This window comes from Odontesthes bonariensis, chromosome 11 (genome assembly GCF_027942865.1).
Source record: "Odontesthes bonariensis isolate fOdoBon6 chromosome 11, fOdoBon6.hap1, whole genome shotgun sequence".
NCBI classification, from domain to species: Eukaryota; Metazoa; Chordata; class Actinopteri; order Atheriniformes; family Atherinopsidae; genus Odontesthes; species Odontesthes bonariensis.
Window position 1 is genome coordinate 6,818,800 of NC_134516.1, and position 21,016 is coordinate 6,839,815.

The 21,016-nt window shown below is 45.2% G+C and overlaps 2 protein-coding genes across 2 annotated transcripts; one reads left to right on the plus strand and one right to left on the minus strand.

Annotated features, from left to right (window-relative positions):
* The first annotated feature begins 357 nt into the window (after positions 1-357).
* Positions 358-2,489, plus strand: LOC142391530 (uncharacterized). Its single transcript, XM_075477364.1, has 2 exons — positions 358-1,098; positions 1,555-2,489. Exons 1-2 carry the CDS (start codon positions 373-375, stop codon positions 1,582-1,584), a joined length of 756 nt encoding a protein of 251 aa, XP_075333479.1. The 5' UTR covers positions 358-372; the 3' UTR covers positions 1,585-2,489.
* Positions 2,490-6,404: 3,915 nt separating this feature from the next.
* bzw1a (basic leucine zipper and W2 domains 1a) lies at positions 6,405-20,619 on the minus strand. Its single transcript, XM_075477365.1, has 12 exons — positions 20,511-20,619; positions 16,534-16,607; positions 16,255-16,431; positions 16,038-16,132; positions 15,405-15,470; positions 14,943-15,078; positions 14,756-14,865; positions 14,497-14,667; positions 13,562-13,708; positions 12,492-12,630; positions 11,507-11,629; positions 6,405-7,121 (listed from the first exon to the last, which is right to left on the minus strand). Exons 2-12 carry the CDS (start codon positions 16,595-16,597, stop codon positions 7,090-7,092), a joined length of 1,260 nt encoding a protein of 419 aa, XP_075333480.1. The 5' UTR covers positions 16,598-16,607; positions 20,511-20,619; the 3' UTR covers positions 6,405-7,089.
* Between the last annotated feature and the right edge of the window lie 397 nt (positions 20,620-21,016).

Genomic DNA, 21,016 nt, shown 5'->3' on the forward strand with positions numbered 1-21,016 from the left:
TGTTTGGCTTCAGATGGAAAACATAATCTCTCCTAAAGGAACTGAGACTAAACAGATATTTATTGCCACCCTTGTGCCTCCTGGATGGGGTTGTTGTCCTCCTGGAGGGCATCACTCTCCCGGCTGGACCCAACCCACAGCAGCCCCCAGCAGCTGTGGAAGTTCAGAGAAAACAAAGAAAAGGTTTCATTTCCATCTGAAGTTTCCGGTGATGGCTTTGAGGGGAGCCACATATCGGTGGAGCCCATTTAAACCCGCATCCTCCAGACAACAACAGGTGCCCCCTCCCCCCGGCCCCCCCAGGCCCCACCTGTCTCCCCTCCTCCGCGGCGGGATGGCGGTGACCCAGAAAGCAGCCGTCATTCATTAGAAATGGCATGCAGATGGGCCGGGGGCCGGCCGGCGCGAACCCCCACGGTCACCGGATCGGCGGCAGCTGCTCGGCCCCTTCGGGCTATTTTCACCCTGAGGATAAAGTGCCGCGCGGTGGACCGCCTGCCTGCACGAGCGCAGCAGCCTTATTCAGAGCAGAGCAGCGGCAGGATGAAGTCCACCAGCTGCGAGCGCCCCGCGCACACCGACGGCTTCGCCTCCGACCTGGACGACCTGGACAGCGGCAGCGACAGCTCCGACGGGAAGTCCGTCGGCGGCTGCAGCCCGCGCAGAGAGTCAAGGCAGGCGGAGGAGGAGGCGGGGTGCCGCCGGGCAGGCGCGCCGAGGCGGCGGAGGAGGCGGAGAAGGAGCAGCAGCGAGGGTGGAAGAGGCGGCGGAGACGCGCGTCTGCCCGGCGTGAACAAACAGAGGCAGGCGGCCAACGCGCGGGAGCGGGACAGGACGCACAGCGTGAACACGGCCTTCACGGCGCTGCGCACGCTCATTCCCACGGAGCCCGCGGACAGGAAGCTCTCCAAGATAGAGACGCTGCGCCTGGCCTCCAGCTACATCTCCCACCTGGCCAACGTGCTGCTGCTGGGGGAGGACTGCCGGGACGGGCAGCCCTGCCTCCGCTACCAGGGCATCCTGCACGGCCCCGCCGCGCTCAGCGCGCCCTCCCTGCGCCCCATCTGCACCTTCTGCCTCAGCAACCAAAGGAAAGTGGTGAGTGGGCTTTTTGTACATCACTGAAAACCTGTGAAAGCGCCGCAGATGATGCACCTGCGCAGCCCGCATCCTCCTCGTGCTGAAAATAGATCCGCAGGTGCTGAGTGACACCTGCTGCCGGAGTGATTGACAACAAGCCGTGGCGTCCTCAAAGGTTCAAAAGAAGTCCTTGACTCATTGAGTCAGAGGCAGACACGCTTACATTTAGTATTTACCTTGAATACAGAATATAAATGCAAAGTTTTTCTGTATCTGACAGTGTTTACACATGTGTTTACAGATGAAGCAGCCAGCTGCCCGCAGCTATAAACAGACTCTAGAATCTGGCACTGGATCACTCATTCATTAGAACATTAAATAAAACATTTAAACACAACTTCTTTGAGATAATTTCCTTTTCTAGGTGATTTTCTGCTTGACTGAACTGTGCTGCCGGTTTGTTTGCCTCCACAGCTCAGAGACGGAGGGAAGCAGCCTGTGTGAAACAAAGCAGCTCCGGACATCAGAGGAGTCCACCGCGATGCCGTTTACATGCAGGACTTTGTAAATACAGAAATATATATATTTTTGGATTCAACATGGGAAAACAAAAAGACTGAACACTGACGCGCACTTTCTGCCCGCGGGTTCATGTGCTTCTGACCCGCCGTGTTTTGGCTGAGCTGTAACCTGAGCCCGCGCGTTCAGTTGCACCTGACGTGGGGCTATTTTTGGTCAGAGCAATAGTACAAACTACCCCCTGACCAACCACCAACCCCACGTCTGCCTACTAAAAAAAAAAAAGCCTTGTCACCTTCAGTCACGTGGAGGAAACTGAGGAGCGGCCGGTGCATGTTGGACAGAACAGTAGGATTTGTGCGTTGACCAGGCCAGCTGATTGATCGATCGATTGATTGATTGAGACACAAACTGATAAAAACGCTAATAAATTGATTCTGAAGTTGGGGTTGGTGAATTCCTCCGACTTCCATGTCAGAAATTTGAATCCAGGGGGCTGTTCCTGATGATTTTTCCCACTGGGAACTCACAAATTCTGACCTTGGAGTCCAAATGGAATACACCAAATCCAATATCTCCCTCTGGTAGTAAACAAACAAACAAACAAACAAACAAACGCGTTAACAGAACTTATCTTGCTCAGGAATCAGAAAATCCCAGCTGCTCTCAATGTGCAACAGAGAATGCAACAAGGGATCCAATACAGCCTGTTTGGGGGTTTGTTTTGGTGCATTAAAAGAGAGCCGAGTTTTCTTTTCTTTTCAGTCAGAAAAGCTCAATGTGGAAGTCATCTTACAACACAAAACAGCATGAAAACTGACATTTTAGGCAGTGTTAAACTTATCCCCCCTGGCCCAAAAACATCTCTTATTCTAAAAATATGAGAGGGTGGGAGTGGGGGGGGAGGGTGGCGGTGGGGGTGGGGGGGTGGTGTACCTGCCAAAAAGAGTCAGTTCGTACTAAAGTCTGGAATAAAAATCTCCTCATTTCTCACTCCTGCTCCCTCCCATAAACCAAGAGGTGATGCCACAGCAGCCACATCCATCCATTACTCCGTCACTTTGTGTTGATTGGACATTACATGGATGCTACCTTAAATTATAAGTTTTACTCACCAGTATTTCAAGATTATATATATAAGTTGTCCCATTTTTTCTTTCTTTTCTGAACCACAACCATCTGAACCAAGACAAACTACTACTCCCTGGTTCATTTACCCAAACACAGGGTGTCTATCTGTAGACTTTAGATAAAATTAGCACAAATGCCATAAAATAAGCTGGTAAAGATTCTTAAAAAATACATTTTTTTTTAACCCTTGAATCATGCTAAAGGTTTGACGTTTAAAAATAAAAAATAGCACGATAGGTTCCTGTTATTCCTGTCAAAATGAACACATTTCAGCTTTTTCTGAACTAAAGTTACCATATAAATTCTACTGATATGGTAACTACATCACATAACTAATTTACTTTATTTTAGACAACAAGGGAGTTCTGTGGCACATACACTCAAGAAGAATGAGCTACTTGACCAGCTATCCTTTAAAGTTTGAAGTGTTTTCTCTCTGCCCCTCCCCCAAAACACTCAACTCATCTCTGATTGGTCAGCTTCTGTGGCCTGATCAGGCACCACCTACCATCTAGCACTCGCTCTGTTGATATTAAAAAAAGCTTTCCATTGGACACATTTGAGTGAACGATGTGTCAACATTTTAAAATATTAGGAATTTAATTTGTTTTGGATTAAAATAGGAATATTTTTACGCATTTCTGCCAACTATGGAGCCCCCAGTTGAGTTCAATAACGCTAAACTTTGAATACAGGTGTGTAATTTCCCTCTGGGATCAGGCTTTGCCACCTCGTAGTTCATAAATCACTTTGAAACTCCGGCTTTGTTGGCATTAATTTGTATCTGACAGTTCTATCTTTACATTTTAAGTGGATTTTCCATTAACGATTAGTGATGTGTCTCTTATATGAACCGAACTGTCCAAGTGGATATAAATAGTGTGAAGAAATGTTTACTTTTTGCATTGTTGCACAGCACATACATGCAGGATGTGCATTACAGGCTGCCTTTTGCACTGATGTGGGGAGTTTAATCCTGAAATATTAAAATCAGCTCGATCCCTTGATGCTATTCACACAGCACTAAACTATCACTGGGAAATGTCGCACACTACCTCAGTCCTGTATTTTAAATATTAAGGCCTACCTCTACATCAAACAAGTATCATGACTGTGTAAAAAGTACTTGAATACCTGACAACTGTGTCTTTTGCACATCGCAAACACTGACAAGCTGCTTGAAGAGATGATGTATTTTTGTACAATTAAAATAAAAACAAGCATAACAAACCGTCTTCTTTGTGTATTTGTGATAAACACCAATAATCGCGTCATGCTAAGATGCTAATAACTTGTTTTAGGCACCGATTGATGAGACTGAGGTGTTGTTGTAAGGTGAATAATGTTGATTTCTGTCATTAAATCATGGTTATAATTAGGGCTGGGCAACGATTAAAGTTTTTAATCTAATTAATCACACGATTAATCGCATTTGTACGCAGAATCCAAAAATGAATCCAAAAGTAGTGTATAGCTTTTAGCATTTAGTTTTATTTTAAATGTGCTGCCATATGAATGAAAGTGCCATAACATTTGTTGTGCAAACACACTTTTAACATCAGCATCTTTCTGTAGTTTTTATGTAGAAGCCTCGCTCCACTGTCTGTTTCCTTGAATGACTTGCTGCTATCAATTGTGTGTTTTGCCTTTAAGTGATATTTTAGACTGGAACTACTACGCTGAGAAGACAATTCAACTTGACAATTCAAATTTTTTTTTAAATGCGTGCTTTTATGTTTTATGTTGAAGTAAAACAGGAAGTAGCGCCGGTTAGCTCCGTTCGCTTCACACCTGTAGCGCTGATGTTACCTGCTAGTTTATCTTTATTTTATTACTCCATGCTTCGTGGTGTTTGCTGTAACTGTGTGAATGTGATGCATTCAACAGACTCTTACAATAATAAAACCTGCATTAATGCGTGATAAAATATTAATCGACGTTAAAGGTAGGGTAGGAGATCCTGGATTTTGAGTCCAGCGAAGCTGCATTTTGAAAATACACAGGTAAAAAGTCCCCAGAAGCCACGCCTCTAGAGTACATGTACGCGCACGAAGGTGCACGAGCGCTGTTCTGACAGCAAGCATCGATCGTTTCCGTATTTAGTATTTAGTTTATGATAACTATACGTTTAATAATGCTATGTGCTAGCCAAGCTGGCTCTAGTTTAGCTTCCTGCCAAGCTTCTGGACGCGTAATTCGTTCACGGAGCAGGGTACGCGCACAGGGGGAAGGAGGAGCAGATTGCAGTTTGATAGACGGCATCAGAATCCAATCATTGTGAACGGTCCGTTCAGTATGATTGGATAGTGTTTTTCCTAGATTGTACGTTCTAGAGGCCACTAAAACTTTTCATATTTGTGTCAAAACTTTTAATTAATTGGTTGCAATGGGGGTGTGAAGAGTATTTCAAGCAATATGTAAAAAAATGTTCCAGAAAAAGATCCCCTACCCCGCCTTTAAATAATTAACAAGTTAACACGATAATAACGAGTCAACTCGCCCAGCCCTAGTTAAAATTACACAAGAAACTGCTGGTTTTCATCAGGAGTATTCAGAGCAGCTAAAGCAGCATTTAAACTCCACTGAACATACTGATAAAACCCCAAAAACCACCAATGTGAACATCCACACCACAGAGTGTAGTTGTGCCCAGGTCACAAAATGGATTTTAATGACCCGCTGAACTCTTTCTACAACTAATCGGATTCAAATGCTTTTACAAGTCAGCAGTTTAACGATATTCTGCAATAGCCAAAGAGGACGAGAGTAAATAACCACATCAGCTCCAAAGAGGTTATTTTCTATATGTAATATTAAGCCTAATATCCTGTTACCTGAACGTTTAATGAGTGGCAGCTTTTAGCCAAAACTGGGACATTTCAGTGTTAGAAACACCATCTATAAGCTTGCACAGCAGGGAAGTCACTCTGATAAACAGATATTCTTTACAAATAAGAAAAATAATGAACCTTCTGGATGTATTTTGAGTGGCGTCGACTCTGCCGTCCTATTTATTTAATAGTGACAGCACAGGTCCCGTTCTTAGACCTGTTGCCTTTGTGCTTTTAAGTCGCCATCCAATCAGATTTGATGTTTGAATGTACAAGATCTGGTCCAATGAGGACTAAAGGTGATTTTATATATTCTTAATGATATTTTACAGTTTATTATATTCAAAATAATAATATATAAGATGTTTACTCACCCTTCTCTAGAGTACGTAGGTTCATTTTGCGTCCAATGATGCGTTTGGAGCTTCAAATTTCAGCAAGTGTTGCAGAATGGTGGGCGGAGCCTGATCAGGCCACGAGAGCTGACCAATCAGAGCAGACCAGGCTTTTCCCGACAGTTTTTAATAGTAAATGCTACGAGCATCGCGCCGTTTCATGGCTACGTTAAAAAGCCTTTCATGTATACATCACGGCCTCACTGGAGCTACAAAGAAGCAAATAAGCGTCTACTATATATATATAAAACTTAATCTGCGTTAATTTACCACTAATTAGGCCTACTAGTCAAAAATATATTTATAACACAACCAGTGAGGGTTTGACACTTTACAATGTGAGTTTTAGCAGACTTTTTGGTGCCTTGAATAACTCGTTTTATTGTTTTTACACCATTTAAACTTTAAAGCACTGCGATAAAAGGAAAAAAAAAAACAGTACAACATCAACCATTTCAATAATCTTTATTTCATAAAAAAGTCAATCGGTTTATATCAGATTAAAGAAAGTAGAAACCAATAATAATCAGGTAGCTGGCGAGGCATCTTACAGGGGGCGTGTCTTCTGACGGACTGACCAGAGCGGCCTCGACAGGCAGTACAATGTTACCCAAAAAGTCAAGAAAAAGGCGAAGTTTTTAAGACCGGACAGGAGCCAAAACATGAGCTGGGCAAAAGAATTTAAATATAAAAGGGCAATGGGGTTGGACAAAGAAAACTTTGGCAAAACTGATTACATTTTTGTCAGCTTCGTAGTCATATGGCATGAAGGCGAACTCGAATATCAACCAAATCCTGCTTCAGATTCATACGCTGAGATCACGGAATGTTTGTATCCAAATTACAGAAGCTGTTACGATGAAAAATAAAGAAGGAAAAGGGGGAAGTTCACCGTTTGCCTCCACTTTGAGCCGCGACACCTAAACCAGTTGTGAGCGAAGGCCCGAGCGCTTCCTGGTTTTGTTTAAATACTGTTTAACTGTTTGAATGGTGGGGGTTTGTGTGTGTGTGTGTGGGGGGATAAATAAGTAACAGGAGGTAGAATAGAAATAAGAGGAAACAAATTCTACTGCTCCTGCTGCTACTTGTAAAAAAATAAAGAAAAAGAAAAGGCTCATCTGCCGACGGCGGTTTCAATCCGCCTCCTCTTCGTCCGATTCCGACTCTGCAGAGAGAAGAGAAGGAGGCCCGGGTCAGCAACAACTAGGCACGGGTCAGTCACAACTGGGCACGGGTCAGCCACAGCTGGGCACGGGTCAGCCACAGCTGGGCACGTGTCAGCCACAGCTGGGCACGGGTCAGTCACAGCTGGGCACGGGTCAGTCACAGCTGGGCACGGGTCAGTCACAGCTGGGCACGGGTCAGTCACAACTAGGAATGGGCCGGCATGAGATTCTGACGGTATGATAACCTTACACCTCATCCTGACTGAAAGCGAGCGACACTGACGCGATACGACGACGAAATTTCGCGAGGGTGTCCTGATATGCAGCGTGACGATTTTGTTGGGAGTGATTCTATCGGTTCAGAAAGTACTCACCTGAAACACCAAGTTCTCTGGCTCCCTTCGGTTCAGATCTTTGGGGTCATAAACCATTGGGTGCGGTTCCACAGTAAATATCAGCTTCTCCTCGTCCGTTATTCCCCGAGTGATGCTGACCTGTTGCTAACTACCTTGTCAACAGGAAGCAGCGTGTTCATTTCAACCAATAAGAAGTGTTTAGGGGCGGGCTGCTGCTGCGAAATGTCGTCCAGATAGATACAGCGCGGGCAATTTTATAAGGGGTCGGCGAAAAGTACGCTTTCTAATCACTTTTTAAGCAATCGCTCGCGTTCAGTCGGGATGAGGTGTTAGGCAGAAATATCACGATTTCACAGTATTATAATTACAGCTCTAAAATGTGTATTTTGAATGTCTGTATTTAAAAAACAGAAAAAAAAAAAAATAAATTCCATTAGTTATGAAATGGTGTGCTTCAGTGGGCACATTTGGGAATTATCTTATCACTTTCATCGCTGCATCCCTAATGATAACAATAGATCTGTTTTATTTCGCGCTTTTCATGATACTCAAAGCCACTTCCAGTGAATGAAACAACAGCAAATTTCCCAAAGTTCTGCCAATCTCCGTAGGGACGGTATGACAAAATTTTAGTGGTTTTGAAACCCATGCCTAGTCACAACTACGGATCATTTACGGTGCGTTCACACCAGACGCGGTCGGGCGACGCGATTACATACAAAGTCAATGCAAAGACGCGATTAGACGCGGATTCGAGCCGGCGGCGCGATGAGGCGCGGTGGGGCGGCGCGGTGAGGCGCGGTGAGGAGCGGTGAGGAGCGGTGAGGCGGTGCGGTGATGCGGTGGCCGCCGCGCGAGTGAAAATATGCGATTCGCGCGAGTTCAAAAAATCCAACTTTGGCGAAATATTCGCGCCAGACAGCCTATCAGCGTTGAGATTCTGGACGACAGTGACGTGGAGACAGATGGACAGGCGCTGTCTGTGACATGCAGATGGGACTGCACATGGAAATTAGCTTCTAAGCTACAATCTGGTGCAGGTCATCTCTTTACTTTGTAATTAATGTACTTTGCACATGGTCCCTGACAAAATAAAATAAAAAATTAAATCACCCCCTTCTCCAGGAGTTTCGTCTGGATGACGGCCGCCTCCAGCGGCACCCCAGGCCCACCAGGACCCAACCCGACGACCCGCTCGGGAGGACCGGCGCCGCGATCTCTCGGCAGGACACCAACCACAGGCGCCCCGCAGCTGATGCGGAGCCCCTGCAGCCGGCGTCCCGCCGAGAGATCACGGTACCGATCCTCCCTAGCAGGCCACCAAACTGGGTCCCGGCGAGCCCGAAACACCGCTGGAAGCGGCCGCCACGGGAGGATCGGTGCCGTGATCTCTTGGCGGGACGCCGGCTGCAGGCGCTCCGCAGCTGGGCCGCGGCTCCGTTTCAGCTGCGGGGCGGCTGTGGCATGTGGCATGGTGTCCTGCTGAGAGATCGCGGCGCCGGTCCTCCCGAGCGGGTCGTCGGGCTGGGTCCTGGTGGGCCTGGGGTGCCGCTGGAGGCGGCCGTCATCCAGACGGAACTCATGGAGGACCGGCGCCGCGATCTCTCGACCCAGCTGCGGAGCGCCTGCAGCCGGCGTCCCGCCGAGAGATCACGGCACTGATCCTCCCGTGGCGGCCGCTTCCATTGGTGTTTCGGGCTCGCCGGGACCCAGTTTGGTGGCCTGCTCGGGAGGATCGGTGCCGTGATCTCTCAGCGGGACGCCGGCTGCAGGCGCCGGTCCTCCCGAGCGGGTCGTCGGGCTGGGTCCTGGTGGGCCTGGGGTGCCGCTCGAGGCGGCCGTCATCCAGAAGCAACTCCTGGAGAAGGCGATGAAATTATCCGAGCTGAATGCACCACCGGATGATGTCACTGACCCAGACACGACGGCGTGTGCGTTTCAGACGAATCTCGGACTGCCACAGCAGGTACAAGGACGCGATCAGCCATGGATAGCCCCTTGAGCTATTCACTCGTTTTTTACTCGCGCGAAAGAGGCGTTTGAGGCGATGGAATTTAATTTACACCTGCGGCAACAATCGCGCGATGAAGGCGGTGCGAATATTCGCATCGCGTTTGGTGTGAACGCACCGTTAGAGGTAAACTTTGAGGTAAGTAAATTTAGGAGTGTTTAAAAAGTCAAAACTGTCCTAAAATAACATCTTCAGGCACAAAAATGTAAAACAAACATAAACTCTTAATTGGGGCTTTTATCATATTGTCCTCCCTCTTTAACCCATTTAGAATTGATATGATCATCACACGGTGGATTATTATAGATATCTGAACTATTTAAAGTTTATTGCACAATCCAAAGCCTCCAAAGGCACTCGTTTCTATGCCGGAAAGGCTGATGAACGTGGGAAACATTTGTTTAGTTCACTGTCTCCGTTTCATTTAGGGCATCAAAAACAATCAGCTCAATGGTTCGGTACGAGGATAAGAATTTAAGAATCTAAGCATCAGGTGAGATCACGTGCTGCTGCCACCTCGAGGAAAAGTGCCGAGATATTTCAGAGCGAACTTAAACCCTTCCAAAGATGTGTCGCAGTCGTCTGAGTTATTGCCGGTTACCTCATCAGGTAAAACTGTTCTCACCGTGTCTGTTTGACGTGTCGTAGCTCACAGCTAAGATCAGTCGGTCACTAAATGCTGCTGATAATAATAACAATAACAAAACATGCTCAAAAACTCAAGATTTTGATAACTTTTGCTCCCCCATCCCTTAACCGAATTAAGTTTCGGTGCAATCTTTTGGTTTCCTTACCTTGGAAATTGTTTTTGGAATCGGCTCTATATGAATGAATTGGATTATTATATAAATAATTATGATTACAACTAATTGAATTCCAATAGGCTTGAATTGGACTTTATTATTCAAGTGCCTTGAGATGACATCTGTTGTATTTGGAGCTAAAAAAATTAATTGAATTGAACTGCATACCGACTAAAGATGAAGTCCGTAGCTCAAAATCCCTAGGAGTAAATCTGAAAAATGGCCAAAATTTGCCCTTTGACCCAAAATGGCCGCCTCCTTGTACATTTTAGAGCATACCTCCAAGAGACTTTTGTTCTTGATTTGAGGCGATCTACATACACACCGAGTTTCAGATCTCTACTATGTACGGTTTGGGCTATCTCACGTTAGGTGGCGCTGTAGAGCAGTTTGACGACGCCCACTTTCGATTACATTTAAAATCATGTGGTTTCACGCGGGGGACAATTTTGGGTAAAGTTTGGTGAGTTTTCGAATACGTTTAGGCCCCGCCATTTGCGTTTCCGCGTGGAGAAGAAAAAGAATAGTGAAATCCTTCAGTTCCAATAGGCCTAATAATAATAATACAGCAGGGCTGATGGACTCCTTTCAGAGGATTCAGAGAGATGAACCTTAAAAAACAGGAAGACTTCTTAAAGCTTCTGCACATGGCTGACTCCTTTTTGCAGCCTCTCCCTGAATGATGCCATATCTGCTGACAATATGAGCTCCATCTGTTCAGCAGACGACTGAAGGACGGACGATAGAAATGTAAGGGTAACAAATATTATACTGTTAAGTGGATGCTTCACATTCGACTCACCTGGCCTTGATTTTTTGTACTGTAAAGCCCTCCTTTAATGCTGTTTACTCCAGGTTTTAAAGCTCGCCAACATTTAAAACACACATTATGCACGGAGGAATAGGATTTAATCTAATTTTATTAAAATTAGAAGGGTGAACTGTAACGATGCGTCATGTACTGTGAGGGGATGACACCCTGTGTGTTATTATGAGCCACAATATGATCACATCTGAGTCAGGTGTGACCTCGACAATAACCTACCATCCCATCACTTGCAGGTAAGATGCTTAATTAACAATCAAACGTGTTTCTGGTCCATTTAAATTCAGGAGCATGAAAAACTCTAAAGGAATATTATTTGTCTCCTTGAACTCGTGATCTTTTGGAGAATCAGACTTGAAAAAAACGTTTCCTGTGTGGATATCTTTACCTTCTTCTGCGTTCTTCAGCCAATCCACGAATTTTTTCATCTGCTCGAGGAAAACGCTCTTCCCCTTGGCAACGTGGGCCTCAGTGTACCACTTCAGTATGGCCTCTTCGCTCAACACATCCGCTGTGACGAGGAAATAAAGAAGGGCGTCAGAGCTGTGCAGAGGACTGCAACAGAACATTTAAAACACACACAGTGCCTTTAAAAAGAACCAGATTCATTAGCTGATGCTTGGTGGGAAACACCTCAAGGGTTTTCTGAATGATTAAAGATCGGCTACAGTTTGCCTCCCAACAAAAATCAATCATTTCTGGGAAAAATCTATACACCAATCAGAAGCTGAAGCTTTGTAAATGGGAACAAGAAGCCGGACGTGCAAGTGTTTGGTTAGAAATGACACCAAGCATTAGAGATATAACAGTTAAAGGGATAGTTCGCCTCTTTTGACATGAAGCTGTATGACATCCCATATCAGCAACATCATTTCTGAACATCTTCTTACCCCCTGCTGCGTCCTGTGAGCAGAGTTACAGCCTCGTTTTGGTGTTGATGAAGGTAGTCCGGCTAGTTGGCTGGGGTTTAAAAAATAAAGCGTTTTGCTTCTCAAAACAATGTGCGTTCAACAGAGTAATACATTTGCATCACAAAATCGTTCTCCAGGAAAAAGTCAGACCTCACAATCGCTTGGCCCTATTTTCTCTCCATATCACTTCGTTCGGCCACCTGCCGACAGCAGCCCGTTACGGTGTTTGCTGCTCGGTCTGCACAGCAGGCAGTGATACGAAGGGAGAGAAAATAGGGCCAAACGAGGCTGGAACTCTGCTCACAGGACGCAGCAGGGGGTAAGAAGATGTTCATAAATGATGTTGCTGATATGGGATGTCATACAGCTTCATGTCAAAAGAGGCGAACTGTCCCTTTAAAGGTCGAGGAAATGTTGAAAAATGACCCTAAAACATGTGGCATGGCGGAGGCAAGGACCGACCTCTGTAGAGGAGCACCACGATCTTCTGAAAGGCCTTCATGAAGTGGATGTTGTCGTAGCAGTACTCCTGGATCTTCAGCAGCAGGCTGAGCTCAGACATACCCTGGGAGGTGAAGGCTTTCAGCAGAGGGCTGTATTGCTGCAGAGGAGAGATGGCGCCGGCGTCAGACGGTTACATGCATACAGTCGGGCTGCAGCTAAAGCAGCATACACGTACAGAAGTTATCGACTGTGAGAAAACAGCTGAATTCAGCGGACTCTGCCTTTAAGTCACCTGAAAGGTGACGTCATGAGCTGCTGTTATAAGATCAGCATCCTATCAGAGCAGGAAATGCTTTAGGCAACAGTCTGACGGGCATATTTAAAGATGCTTTCAGCCGTCTGATAAAAACAGAAAATATGTGAATGAAAGCTTTATTTATGAACAGGTGGAGCGTGTAACGAGCACCCGGGCCCAGATCAGGGCAACACATGCGGGCGAGTCGACTCCCAACCCCATTATCCCGGCGAGTTAGTCCATCTTTGGTGGGATTAACGCACCTCATCTCATGTTAATGTGCAAACTCAGGCCCCTTAAATGCAGTTGTTGGCGATGTTCGCACCAGGACTGCTACAAATCCAAGAAGACTTAAGGGCTCAGGCACTGAGTCCTAATCCTCCTCACTGGAAGAACAACAGGTTGCTGCTTGGAGGAAACAACAACCGTGCTCGTAATTATGTCATTTTTAACACAAATATGCCAAAAGATCCGGCAGCTAAGAGCAGCAGAGTCTGTGCAGAGCAGGAAGGATGCAGGTACAACTTGATTAAGGCTCTGTAACATGTCAACAGGGACAATAATGGAACATCCCATGTATGACTCACGTAAACACTACAGAGGTCTAATAGATGGACTATTGCTGCGCGTGTGCACATAAATAAACCTGCACCCTGTAATCAGCCGAGTGAGAACACGTCACCGGCTCTGTGCCCAACTGATGTCAGTTCAGATGTGTAACCATGGCAGCAGCTTCAACCTGAAGCAGGCGGCGTGCAAAGAGTCGGGACAACATTTCAACCACGCTGCGTACCTTCAAGTGTTTGATGGCTTGTTCGGTCACCAGCTCTTCCTTCTTGTTCCACTCCACGCAGCTCATGACGCTGGTCCAAATCATGCTGATCATGGCCTGCTCAGAGAGGTTCGACTTTTTCATCTCATCTCTGGCTAAGGTGATGATCTGGGACCAACACGACAAGGTTAATGTTCCACCAAACAGGCCAACTTCATGAGTCACTGCAGGTGCTGTTAATGCGTTGTTCACTGCTGGTGCAACCTAAAGGGAACCTACAGAAGCACTGACATGGGCTGTGTTCCAAACCGCATACTTCTCCTACTACTCATACTAACTTTTTGAGTTAGTATGCGAGTTTGAGTAAGCGAGAAGTTCCCGGATGCATACTAGATTCTCCTAAATGTTGGGTATGCATCATGAGGTTACTACTCGTACTCAAACTACCCAAGATGCAACGTAACGTCGCCGATCGTCATTTCCTGTCAAAACGGCAGTTTCAAGCTAGCTACAACGAGGGTAGGTTCACTTCCTGTTTTCAAAACAAAAGCACCAATTGTATGGTAATGGCTTTCCCTATGATAAAAGGCAACGGGTATTTTATTTTGTGAAAATAACAGGAAGTGCGTTGCTCACTGCGGCTAGCTTTAGTAGCGCCGAATTCGTGGGAACAAAATTGTAAATAGCCGGTATTTTGTCAGGTTTTCAACACGTTGGGGATCTAAACGACTACTTTCTCACCTGAAAATGTTTCAAATGTTGCTAAAGTTTACAGAGTTTAGAGCTTAAGAGAAATCAGCTTCAGGCCGGCTGATTTCGGCTCGGGCAGGAGCGAAATGCATTGTGGGTAAACTCTCTGCATACTGTCTGATCGATGAGTATGCAGTATGCAGTTTGGAACACAGCCCTGCAGTCCTTCACCTGCTGACATATTAACCCTGAAACCTGCATCTCACCTCCTTCTGGGGGTCACCGCGGAACATCATCTCCTGAAGCTCCTTCTGCAGCTCCTTGCGGGCGCCGATGGACTGCTGGTTGCGGGCGAAGTCGGACAGCTCCTTCAGTCCGGCGTCGGTGAAGTACTTAGAAAAGTGCTCGCAGCTCCGTTTGTTGGCAGGAAAGAGTTCCTGTGAGAAAGAGGCGAAAAAACGTGAGAAGACAAGACTACGAGCCGAAGCGAGTGTAAAAATCCTCACATCCACACAGTTCACGCACCATCAGCCTGTTGTCCATGCCCACTTTGCGGAGACTCCCGGCAACAGAGTTGATGTCCTTCTCGTTGATCCATGATTTGAACAGCTTGACAGCGAAGGCTGCGGAGACTCCTGGACAGAGAAGACAAGTCAGTGTTTACCAGAACAGTTTCTTCCCTTTAACCATCAGACCGAAAGGTATCGCTCACCCTCTTTGACGAGGTTCTCGTTGAAGAGGCTGTTCAGGATGGAGGCTGATATGTTGCCATTGGCCAGCAGAATGCCGGCCAGCATAGCGAGCTTGTTGCGCTCAGACTCAGTGAATCCCTTTAGAAACAGCAGCAGCTACGAGCAGAGACAACCAAATGTTTGTGTTCAGGTTAAGACATTTCAGGCTGTTTTCACTCCCACGTCCCGCAGTTACTCGTGTTTCATTGTTCGTGAGGTGAAGTCCGTCCCGCAGCTGCCAGCCTGCAGCGTCTCATGTCACAACAGGGCAATAAATCCACAACGCCGTGATATAAAGTTGGAACTGAATCCAATGACATCACCGATAAACAAGCCAAACTGTCACTTCTGTCAACTGTTTCTACCAGAACAACAGGAGTTACCCCGTGGGAACACAAAGATGGCCGATCTCCTGATCTGATTCATTAAAAAGAAAAACTCACCTTCTTGATCTCCTCTTCGAAACCCTTCTCCAGGTACTTGTAACGCCTGATCAGCTTGTTAAAAACCTATTTTTCGTGGGGAAAAAAAAGAGACAATTCAGCCAAATATCCAGCCACCTGGTTGTTGTTAAAGGGATAGTTCGCCTCTTGACATGAAGCTGTATGACATCCCATATTAGCAATATAATTTATGAACATTTTCTTACCTCCTCACAATCGCTTGGCCCTATTTTCTCTCCCTTCGTATCACTGCCTGCTGTGCAGACCGAGCAGCAAACACCGTAACAGGCGCGGCTGTCGGCAGGCGGCAGCAGGCAGTGATACGAAGGGAGAGAAAATAGGGCCAAGCGATTGTGAGGTCTGACTTTTTCCTGGAGAACCATTTTGTGATGCAAATGTATTACTCTGTTGAACGCATATTGTTTTGAGAAGCAAAACGCTTTATTTTTTAAACCCCAGCCAACTAGCCGGACTACCTTCATCAACACCAAAACGAGGCTGGAACTCTGCTCACAGGACGCAGCAGGGGGTAAGAAGATGTTCATAAATGATGTTGCTGATATGGGATGTCATACAGCTTCATGTCCAAAGAGGCGAACTGTCCCTTTAAGTGAAACCGAACGTGCCGTTTACCTGAGCATACGCTTGCATCGTCTCCAGGTCTTCTTGTGCCGTGAAGAGACAGAACTCGGTGCGGGTCATGTCATCAGACAGAGTCCCACCTGGGGCTGGAGGAGCAAAGAAACAAACATTTAGATAAAATAAATAAATAGATAAGAAGATAAATAAATAAGTGAATAAAAAGGAAGCTCCTGATTTAATAACCAGCCACACTTCTGCAGCCACTCACCCAGCATCCCGCCGGCCACCAAGATGTCAAAGAGTGTCTCTGCATACCGGCGGTAGTCAAGTTTGGCGCCAGAGGCATCGAGGAACTTCGCAACCGCTTCCAAATCAGAGCCAGTTTGATTCAAGCCTTGTACGATACTTTCTTGAAACTGAGTAGGGTCAAATCTCTCCTTTTCATCTGAGGAAAGTGGACACACATGTTGGGTACAGAAGAAAAAAGGCCTCTGGGGGACAAAGAGACAATTGGAGGAGAAAACACGCCAAGCGGCAGAGCCTTTACCTCTTTTCCTCGTTTTGAAACGCTGGCCGGTTAGCGTTGGCTTTTGCTGCTTTTGATTATTCATAAAAGACACCCTGAAAAGAATGAAACACAGCTGGTTAATGTTTACGCAAGACGTGAAGCCTCCGCCGGGTCCCAGCGGTACACACTGTTCTTTATGCTGCCTTCTGCCAGCGTCTGGGTGTAACTTGGGAGAGCTCCACTTCAGCATAATGAGCCCTCTTGCAGAACTAGAAATTATACAGAAGTAATTACGTCAGCTGGAGACAAAGTCCATCCATGATTTGCTTTTGCCTCAACTTCTATGCAACAGTTAGTGACATTTGCAGCTTATGAATGTGGGCTACAAGTAGAGCTGGGCGAGTTAACGCGATAATAACGAGTTAAAGCAATACAATGCAACTTCTCAAAAAGCCCATTATGGAGCTCCCCCTACAGGCTTGGAGGTAATGTACGGTTACACTGTCGTAAATACAACACCCTTTCGCTTTCACTTTCACGTTTGTTGACGAACTGGCGAGGAGTCAGAAGGTTCAAGCTATGTCGACCGAGAAGGTAAGAGTAATCAAATGTACCTGGGAGCGTGAGGGGTCTATTTGTTTTTGCGGTAGGTGTGCCAGAAAGCAAGTCGAAGTACTTCCGCTCAGCTCCCGGGCCGCTCCAGCAAAGTTACATAGCGCAGTTTTTCCAACTCAGACCCCCGAAGGGCATAGGAGACAGGCCAATCGTAATATTAAAACTCATTCTAGCCGCACAATTTTTTTCTAGCTGTTATTTTAAGGTAGAAATGTTACATAGTATTGCTTTAACTCGTTAATTATTTAACGCCGATAAATATTTTATCGCTCTCTAACGTAGGTTTTTTTTTTATTATTAACATTTTTTTTAATCATAAAAACATTTTGGTGGGTGGGCTTTTGTGCCTTTAATGGATAGGAAAGTTCAGAGAGACAGGAAGCAGGGGGCAGAGAGAGGGGGAACGACACGCAGCACAGGGCCATCTGATGCGGGACTTGAACCGGGGCCAGCTGCAGCGAGGACTGTAGCCTCTATACATGGGGCGCCTGCTCAACCCACTACGCCACTACTTTTGAATTCATTTGTGGATTTTGCATACAAATGCGATTAATCGTGATTAATCAGGGAAATCATGTGATTAATTAGATTAAAAATGTTAATCGTTGCCCAGCCCTATTAATTTATCCTTTATGGAAATTGTGGAGCACGACATCTGAGCTTAAATTGAATAAAATTTAAATTCAGGTGAATGTACATACAGGACCTATTCAACTTTCAACTGCATTATCTGACCTGGATGTGTTCAACCAGACATCAAATAACGTGAAAACATCTTAAACGTCTCATTTTTGGATCAATATCAAATAAATTGATTTGATTTTTCACGCCACAAGCGTTCAGACTGAATTATAAATGCACTTTGGGCTCATTGCTCCGACCGGATATGGAGCAAATTAAGCCAAACCGTAGTATTTTCAGAAGGTGGTGGAATAGACTATATCCATCATGGCTGTAATAATCTGTTGGATTTCATACATTTATTCTTGCTTTTAATATCACAAACTTATGTTACAGAGTGGAAAGGAAATAGATTAAACCACTCGTCCGTCAGAGGCAACAAGGAGAACTGAGCATGAAGTGGAGGGAGGTGAGATTTGTTTTGTTCTGTTGTGTCAACGTTCACGCCTACTTGTAGGCCAGTGTCATTTCTTACACCAAATACACAACGTTTGCATTTAGGCTTAAACAGTGTCTGGTTCCATGGCAAACACAATATCCTATTCTGCCTATTTATTAAACTACCTTAAGCATTATAAATGGGTAAAAAGTGGGTAGGCTAGTTTAAACGGCTACTCAATCAGGGGAATAACTTATCAGACCATATCAGGTACTCATAATTCAATTTTTATTTTGCAATATTCCCTCTTGTAGAAGTATTTATTGACTGTGCTGCAGTAAGATTAAAAAATGTTCAGTACCTGGACTGAAATATTGTTCATTATTCTGTATCTGTTGAAAGTTGTAACACTGTGCATACTTGTTTTTTTAAGTAATATTTCCTCTTGTAAAAGATAACTTAAACATAACTTAATTCTGTTTGATGAGCTAAGGAGGAATTGAACAGCTAAATGGCTGAATTCAAAAGTGTTTTTATTTGCTTAGATAGCCTATTTACTTAGATAAAAGTAAATTAAAACTGTTGAGGTTCATGCACATTTGAATAAATGTTCTTATACATCCAGTAGGCTACAGGCACATTTTCTGTATACAATACGGCAGTGTTGGTGGTGGTGTTCTGGCTGGGGGCCTGGGCCCCTGTACAGCTGTATGCCTAGCAACGTCCCTGGAGTCAACAAGGAAAAAGAAGTAAAACTCCACAGCTTTGCGGCACAAAGACAAAGCTAAATGACCCTGATACGTGAAGAGTTTTTAATACATTAAACAGAAGAAGGCCAAAAAGCTAGAAGGCAGAAACCCCTTTTCACGTGTCTGCTCTGGCCTTATTAACCTCCTCTTTAGTAAGAAACACATGCATAGGGCGTCTCAGCGCCGCATCAGCGTGCGCTTACACACACCGCCTGGAGAGCCGCAACAAAAGCGCATCTGAAGGAAGGAAAGAGTGAAAAGGACAACAAAGTATGGGAGGGGCCAGGATCAGTCAGAAATGAAGTAAAACTTTAAAAATGAAAAAACACCACCAGGTGAACCTTTTGAGTCGTGATTCTTCTCTCATGTCAGTGGTTCATTTACTGTGACCGACCTAATAAATAAACGTTTCAGTGTAAAAACTCAAGCAAAATGTTCACGTAATCAAAGCTTTATTGAAAATTTCACTAACAACCTTTTTTCTTTTTTTTTTTAAATTGGCATTTTAAAAAACATCTTTGTAGAGGACCTTAAAGAAATTAAATTTTCCATACGCAGTATTTACAAATGTGCACATCTGCATGTCGAGCTTTCAAAGTGGCACCAACCTTTTTTTTTTCGACTGGCACTAAAATATGAGAAATCAGACGATTGGTGGGAAATATTAAAGCAGTACAATCCCACGGTGTGCTTTGGTCTGGTTGGAGCTCACCACAATCTGTCCACCACTCTAAACACTTTAAGTACAGTTTGTTCTTTAGTCAAACTGAGCTGCGACTTTATTCGTCTACGTTACAATTCAACAGATTAACATGACTTGCAAACATAATCCAGTTCGTTTCACGGGAACTGACGCAAATTGATGTTTGCAAATCATAATCAATTTGATTTCTCATGAGTGGCAAGCAAAAGGGGAGCGTTTTAACAACCACCCACACTAAAAAAGACGGAGGACTCAGGAGACAAAAGGCAAATCGAGCAGGTACAATGGAGCTGGTGGGTGTTGGGCCGTGATTTCGACCAGGTTCTGCCATTTTATGCTTTAATCAAAGCGAACAGGTGAGAGTCTGAAGCGGATAACATTTTTAACGTGTGTCAGACTATCATTTCCCCGTCTAATCTGTCATAATCGCATATCTTTTGCAAGTACACCTGGCTAATTGTGGATTAGCGCTAGCTAACTTTGGGCCTCACCATGCGCCGGACCGCCGCTAGTTAGCTGGGCCCGCTAGCTGGCTTACATGCTGGAAACATCGTTCAGCCACAGTTTACACACGGAAAAACATCCACGCGAGCCGGTCTGTCTTGAAACACGACCTGCTGTCGAAATGTCACGACACGCTCCGTGTTAATACCGAGGCAAGATTAAAAATCCGCCAGTTCAAATTATGCTAATGCTGCATTAGCATAATGCTACGTTAGCTAGCCGAACCAAAGGAAGCAGATTCGCCCTCCAGCGGCGCCTGTGATGGCAACGTTCCCGGATCCGAAAAAAAAACTTATTTTACACCTTCTAACCACACATGCCAGCGTGTTTAGGCAAAGGTTCACGCGAAGGACAACGCGAGGAAGAGAAAAATTCGATTACTCACCGAAATTAATGCAGATAAAAAACGGTTGTTAACCAGGGGAATTTGAAGCAAGTGTCGAGTCTCTGAACGGCCCAAACAAAAAGACCTTCCCGTCAGTACTTCCGCAGGCTCCGCCTGCTGCGCATGCGCAGACCAAAGGAGGGGACTTTCCGTAAAAAAAATAAATAAAAATTAAATCAGGAAGGACAAGTTATTAAGCTGATTGATATATATATATAAATTAAGTCAGTTAAAAATGTATCTGTTCATCACACATAGTACCACATTTGTATCTAGTTTGCTATTTTTGGCACTTATGGCTTCCTTACAGCACTTTTCTGTGGTCCTGATTTGGGTCATGGCTGAAGTTATCTGGGCCAGATGTGCCCATAATTGAAAGGCCTGCTTTGACACGGGTCTGGCATGACCCAAATGCCCAAAGAAAATCCAGGCTTGGGCCATGTCTGATAGATAAGTGGCTGAGTTTAGGCTAGCCACACTCACTCAGAGACAACACCTTCATTCAA